Source organism: Morone saxatilis, unplaced genomic scaffold (genome assembly GCF_004916995.1).
Source record: "Morone saxatilis isolate NCDOM2014 unplaced genomic scaffold, NCSU_SB_2.0 Contig21, whole genome shotgun sequence".
In the NCBI taxonomy this organism is placed as follows: Eukaryota; Metazoa; Chordata; class Actinopteri; family Moronidae; genus Morone; species Morone saxatilis.
Genome location: NW_023339774.1, coordinates 19895627 through 19901946, shown reverse-complemented (window position 1 = coordinate 19901946; position 6320 = coordinate 19895627). Strand labels below are relative to the sequence as shown.

The 6320-nt window shown below is 40.9% G+C and overlaps 1 protein-coding gene across 1 annotated transcript; it reads right to left on the bottom strand.

Annotated features, from left to right (window-relative positions):
* Positions 1 to 1162: 1162 nt before the first annotated feature.
* Positions 1163 to 6187, bottom strand: otpa (orthopedia homeobox a). Its single transcript, XM_035668152.1, has 3 exons — positions 6013 to 6187; positions 5066 to 5472; positions 1163 to 2495 (listed from the first exon to the last, which is right to left on the bottom strand). The coding sequence occupies exons 1-3, from the start codon at positions 6047 to 6049 to the stop codon at positions 1974 to 1976; spliced, it is 966 nt and encodes a 321-aa protein (XP_035524045.1). The 5' UTR covers positions 6050 to 6187; the 3' UTR covers positions 1163 to 1973.
* Positions 6188 to 6320: the final 133 nt, after the last annotated feature.

Genomic DNA, 6320 nt, shown 5'->3' with positions numbered 1-6320 from the left:
AATACCTTTTTATAAATGAACACAAGAATGATATCATCACTGTTTTTAATCCGGACTGGGCAAGCACCCTGGAGCCACAGGCAGAGAGAGAAGACGACTCTTTACTCCAATAAATGGAGCAGAATCAGTGTAAAACAGCTTTAAAACTACAAGTAAAGATCACACATTCAAAATGATAAGTGAAAGTACAGAAATATTATCAGCAAACTGTACTATTATTATGTACTGTGTATATCATTGGATTATTATTATTTGATATATGTAATTATGTGTATGATTATTATTATATTAAGATGTAAGCTGCATGTTGTATACAACCATGTTGTAGCTGGTAAAGGTGGATATCATTTTGACTTTTTTATATAATATTGGTTTGTTTATGTGTAAACCATCTTTTATGCATATTTCATAAACTGCTCATATGTTTTTAATGTGAAACTGAAATCTGCAAAGTACTAGTTGTAAAAGCAATATTTCCTTCTGAAATGCAGAAGAATTACGTATCATAAAATATGAAAATAAGCTATAAATACCACACATTTGTAGCTATTTCACAGGCCTGTTGTGAAAGAAAATAATACTTTTACTTTATCAAATTTGACTTTATTTGTTTAATGCTGATTTAGCTTTAAAACTGGCATCATCTTTGCTGTGGAAGTCATCCTGAGGTCTTCGCTGTCTGTAGATGAGGTCACTCAAAGTACTCATCTGCTGATGTCATGATATGATGTCATAACATTTGAAGGTTGAGTTATAATTTGGTTTAAACAGGAGGTTTAAACTGAGAGTTGAGGCATGAATTAGTGTGTTTTTGAACTAAATTAAAGCTGCATATATTTTTTTTCTACATCTCATCGCTGTCCAGTGCAAAAAATGCATCTCCAAATTTGGTCAGTTTGAATATTTGAGGGAAAAATGGAAGGATTAGGTTTTCCTTTATAGTTTGAGGTAATTCTTGTAAGATTAATTGTATTATAACATTAACATTTTGGAGATACATTCACTGTTCACTGATGCCTTTATGTCTTTAACTTGAGCCCTTAAACTACTTCAAGAAAGAAGGGGTTGATTCATGATGTGACATAATTGAAAATGATTTTTATTTGATCATTTACATTTAATTGATATAAACATGTCCATGAAACAAAATGGTTCAAACATTTAAGAAAGTCATATTTGATAATAAGCACAGACATAATAAACATATGTTGGAAACATAAGTTATCACAAACTGACCAAATGGGAACAAGAGTGCTTCCGCTACACAAAACATCCTATATAACAGATTATAGTTAAGTCAGTTTCCATGTCTTAATTTATAGTATTTCCCTTATTATTTTTTTTGCCTTGGACAGCTCATGCAGTCAAGTCCTCTTCCATGTTGTCCTGATTCTTGTTAAATCAGTCTCCTTCTCTCTTCTGGTGAATCTCTGGCGTTCTTTTAAACCTCCAGGTGTCTTGTTTCTGCACGTCCACTGCGCATCCCTTTGGCCCTTCAGGTGCTGCATGCTGTGCAGCAGTTGGAAAATGAAAGTAGTTTTGTGTTTCAAAGTATCCACAGAATTTGTCTTCAAAAACCGTCAGTCACCAAGCAAATGTCACTGAAAGCCCTGCAACAATAAAGGCGAGGGCTGCATGTGCCAAATAAATAAATACAGAACAAACCAATAAGTTAATTTCAAGTAGACAAATAAATAGTTGTCATAGGCTACATGCGAAATAATAAATTATAGCTCAAAACAGAACCAGTCCTATGCGTGATAAAGGCCAACAGGCCTGATAAATAGCTTCAGTTTTCCCTCTAGTTTGTGATTTGGGAGGAAAACGTGCCAGGTGTGCAGCTCGGCCATTTGTTATTTGAACAAGAATCCTGGTTGTATTTTTCCCGGCGCACCGTTTGGATGGATTGGATGAATAAGAACTAAATGCAGAAGCTCTCTGTGTGAGAGAAACAAACGCTCTTTACGGTGGCCCTAGGTAAAACTCATGGATACTGTGTGCTCCAGCGCTTTGCGGCGCAGCGAGGCGATGCTTGTCCCTCTCCAGACGTCACTGTCCGGGGAACTACACAGCTGAGGCGAGCCGGTCACGTTGGTCGGGCCCGACAGGGACGCGGGTACCATCCCGGGGAAAGTGGGCTGGTAGAGGTGTGACTGAAGCCCGGAGCCGTTCGACGACATGTTGGATAGACCCATGGAGTTGGGCGGCGGCCCGGCGCCGAGGCTACACTGTGACAGGGACTGCGCCATGGCCTGCTGGCGGCCCAGGGCCGGCGGTAGCTGCAGCTGAGACACGCCGGGCATCCCTGCCGTGGCCCAGCGGGTGTCGTTGGCGTGGAAGGAGCAGAGGCTGTCGCCCATGGCCGCTGCTGCTGCCGCGGCGGAGGGGAACTGAGGCAGGCCGTGGTGCGTCGGCAGGAGAGTCCCCGGAGCGCGGAACACATTGGTGGTCTTCTTGCGCTTCTTCCACTTGGCTCGTCGGTTCTGAAACCAGACCTGCAGACAGAGATGTGATGAGTTAGGAGGAGCTGGTGTAATGGCCGCCGGTGCAATGACAGGTCATGTTATCAGACATAAAAAGGTTACGACATCAGGCTGTGATCATCAGGATAATGCGAGCAGCCCACAATAAATCTGTTGCAGAAAAAACGATGATTTATGTTTGTTCCGGGATCTTATCCGCTTATAACAATGTGCCATTTGTGCGTAAAACGTCCCAATTATTGGGGAAAATATACAACACGTGCGTAAATTCAGTTTATTTTGGTTATTCTCTCTGTTTTGATCTTTAACACCGAGAAAAATGTCCAAGAAACTTTCAGCCTCTGGTATAACAGAGGTCATATCTCGATATGATAAACTTTTATTGTGTACACTAAATACATATGTATGTACACATATAATAAAATGTTTGAAGTATAATAATAATTGTATATTCAATCAATTTTGCTTCAATACATCAGCAGCATTTCCATAAAAAATATTACAATCTTCATTCATATTTTTATATGTCATTATCTACTTTATAGAGATGCAGAAATTATGTTTTTAACTTATTTTATTTATTTTCTTGTGCCAAAGAAAACCAACATTTTTAATAACATAATTTAGCCTCACGTGATTTCCACTGCTTTGGGAGGAGCCACAGAAAAACGCACTCACATAATAAAGATAATGTTATTGCTGTGACAAACAGCCTGCTGGCAAACACACTTTTACTCCGGGAGCCCTTGAGCTCCTGTAGGTCTGGTTGTAAGCGGGCCGTCTGATGATTAATGTGAAGATTTGCTTGAGAAAGTGGGGCGCAGTAATAAGAACGGGACAATCTCACTCTCTTTCCCCCCCACTCCCGCGTAGCCAGCCGTGAAATCCGGCCTGAAATGCATTACACTTCAAAGGAAAGAAAATGCAATTTCTCATTCCGTTTAAAAAGACAGAGTGCACTCTCAGCGCGTCCGGCATTAAGACGTGCAGAGCGGTGACAGCCCCATCGCTAAGCTCAACCTGGACCTGCTTCTTATTCCTGCCCGCCCCCAACAGCAGATGAGCTTCATTTCACTAATTCTTATTTTATGGAAATAGTATATAGAAGCTGAACTGACTGGCGCGGTGGTAATAATGATTATTAGGGTGTTATTTCACATGTGAGCGACCCAAGTGACTTTGCCATTGCTGGTTAATAAGGCGGTGGCGCCATAACTCCTAATGTATTTTTGTATTTGTGCAGCCTGGAAGTGACCGAGGGGCAGGACTGCAGGAGAGCAGGACACAGAGTCCAGCTGTAACAGTGGATTCAGGTTCTGTTTAAAAGGTGGATTTCAGTGCACAGTCGCTTTTATCTGAAGCGATTAACGAGTGTAATAAAGCTGCAATCATCATTTGGCTCCCTGTGGACTCATTACATGAGATGGACACAAAATGTGGACCAGTTGTGGATCAGACAGAATTTAAAGGTTATAGTGTGGTCTTCAGGAATAACAGCACATCCCTGTTTTAAATAAATAAATTAAATATGAAGTCAAACAGTTTTTATATCAGAAATATCTGGAGAAATAAAAGGTTGTTAACAGGATTTGTTGCTGCTACAGTAACGACCTGATCTCAGGCTGTAATGGCTCCTGTCGCGTTGAAGGCTCCTTATGTATTTACAGTGTCTGACTGAAGCACGTGTGTGTGTGTGTTATACACAAGGTCGCCGGTTCGAATCCGGGTGAGGCTCTTTAAGTCCAAACACTTGGGCAAGGTATTCAACCCGCACAACACACACACACACACACACGGAATTCCCGCAACCTGTGTGCTGTATATTTTAATTTATTGGTTCATTTATTTAAGCTCTTATAAGAAATAGGTACATTTTCTTTCAGCTGTTTTGTTTTCTCTTTTTTTATGAATTAATTTATTCCGAGATGTAATAAAAACATATATTTTAGTAGTTGTGTTTTTTCCTATTATAGAAAATTATTTTTGTGTAACAGGAAGCCAATAATAAACATTTCTTGTTGTTTATTTGTGCCCAACATAAATAACTTTTGTTTTTTATTAAAACAATATCAGATTTCCTCCAAAGAATTTATTTTACTTTTAGTTTCTTTAAACGCCGAAGGCTAAAATTCTTCCTGCATGAAAAATTAATAGCAATTTTATTAAAGCAATTTTACTCATAGATTATTAGTAAGAAATAAACGAGCTGCATTTTTTGTTTCAAATACACAAAGTAATCAGAATAAATCAGCCAATACAAGAAGTTAAATAGTTGATTCACAAAGTCAGTACACAAAAGGCTGTTAGGAAGGATTTAATTCCACATTAATTCATATTTATTACAGTATTTTGCTATTAGCAGGTTTATACTTTTGTCTTATTTTTTTGAGTTAGTGGGAATTTATTTTGAACGGATTTTTAAATGTATTCTGTCCTTATTGTAGCACAATGCTGCTTTTTAAATTATTTTATATGATTTGCAGGATCTGTATATGAAACCACACTCGGGTCGGTGTCTGTGCATCCTAATTGTGTCGGTTCATTTCCTCCAGTGTTGATTAAAACGGTTCCAGCCGCCCTACCTGCACTCTGGACTCCGTCAGGCCGATCCTCAGCGCCAGCTCCTCCCGCATGAAGATGTCTGGGTAGTGCGTTTTGGCGAAGCTCCTCTCCAGCTCGTTGAGCTGCGCCGGAGTGAAGCGGGTCCGGTGCCGCTTCTGTTTCTGGGACTGCTGCGCTGCGGACTGGTTCTGGTTGTTGTTGTTGTTCTGCTGTTGCTGCTGCTTCTCCTGCTCTTTGCTGTTGACCTGCACCGGGTTGGATCCTCCGCCGCTGCTGATATCATCGCCCGGGAGCATCGTGGCCCCTTCCACGCCGTCCGGGCCCGGGCCGAGCTCCCCGGAGTGCCCCGGGTCAGGTCCCCCTCCGCCGAGCCTGCACTTCAAAGCCTCCCTGTGGCCCAGAAGCTCCGCCGCGGCATCCTTCATCCCTGCACAGACAACCACAGCTGGTGAGATTTGGACAGAAAACACTTTCGCTACAGGAGGGAAAAAGGGACATGTTAGGCAAATACTGCGAGACTTTAAAGTGCACACATGCAATATACTTTACAGGCAAAAGAGAGGAATTAGGAGTAGCTGAAACATTTTTCTGCTGCAGTAGAAAACGAGAGAAAAGCTGCACATGCATTAAACCATCCAGTGGCAGATTTTAAAACACAAATGCAGAAATTAAACAAGCGACTGCAGCTCTGACAGAGACAAGTACGGCATGCACATTACAATCTGCTCCTTAAATACTCTTAATTCAATTCGACCACAGCGATATCTTAGGAAATTGTTAAATCAAATTATGCAGTAATATAATAATAATAATTACTTTTCCAATGAATTAAGCCAGTTTAGTTCACTTGAGTCGCATTAAGATAATATAAGAAGCAAATTGACAATTTTCTGAGCTTGATTTAAGATTAGAAGTGCCTCCAGCTTACAGTAGAGTTGAAGACCGGAGTTTGGTGATGATAACTCACCGAGGCGAGCATCCAGGAGGTCGGCATGAGATAGCATTGCGCACCGCTCCAGGGCGAAGTGCTATTCCAAAAAAAAAATCTCTATGACTTTAACCTATTTAAGAAATATATATAGCCTAAATGAAAGCAAATTCGGTTTGTGGTTAAAAGGGAGGTTCGTTGCATTATAATGTAGTTTAGAGAAATGGGGAGGCGCTTAACAACGGAATGAACCCATGAGCTTCTCCAAACGAGGACCAATCAGAGTTGAAGCCTGAGGTATGTCAGCTTTAGCCCGAGAGCACCCCTCCAGCCTCCCCCCAACCACC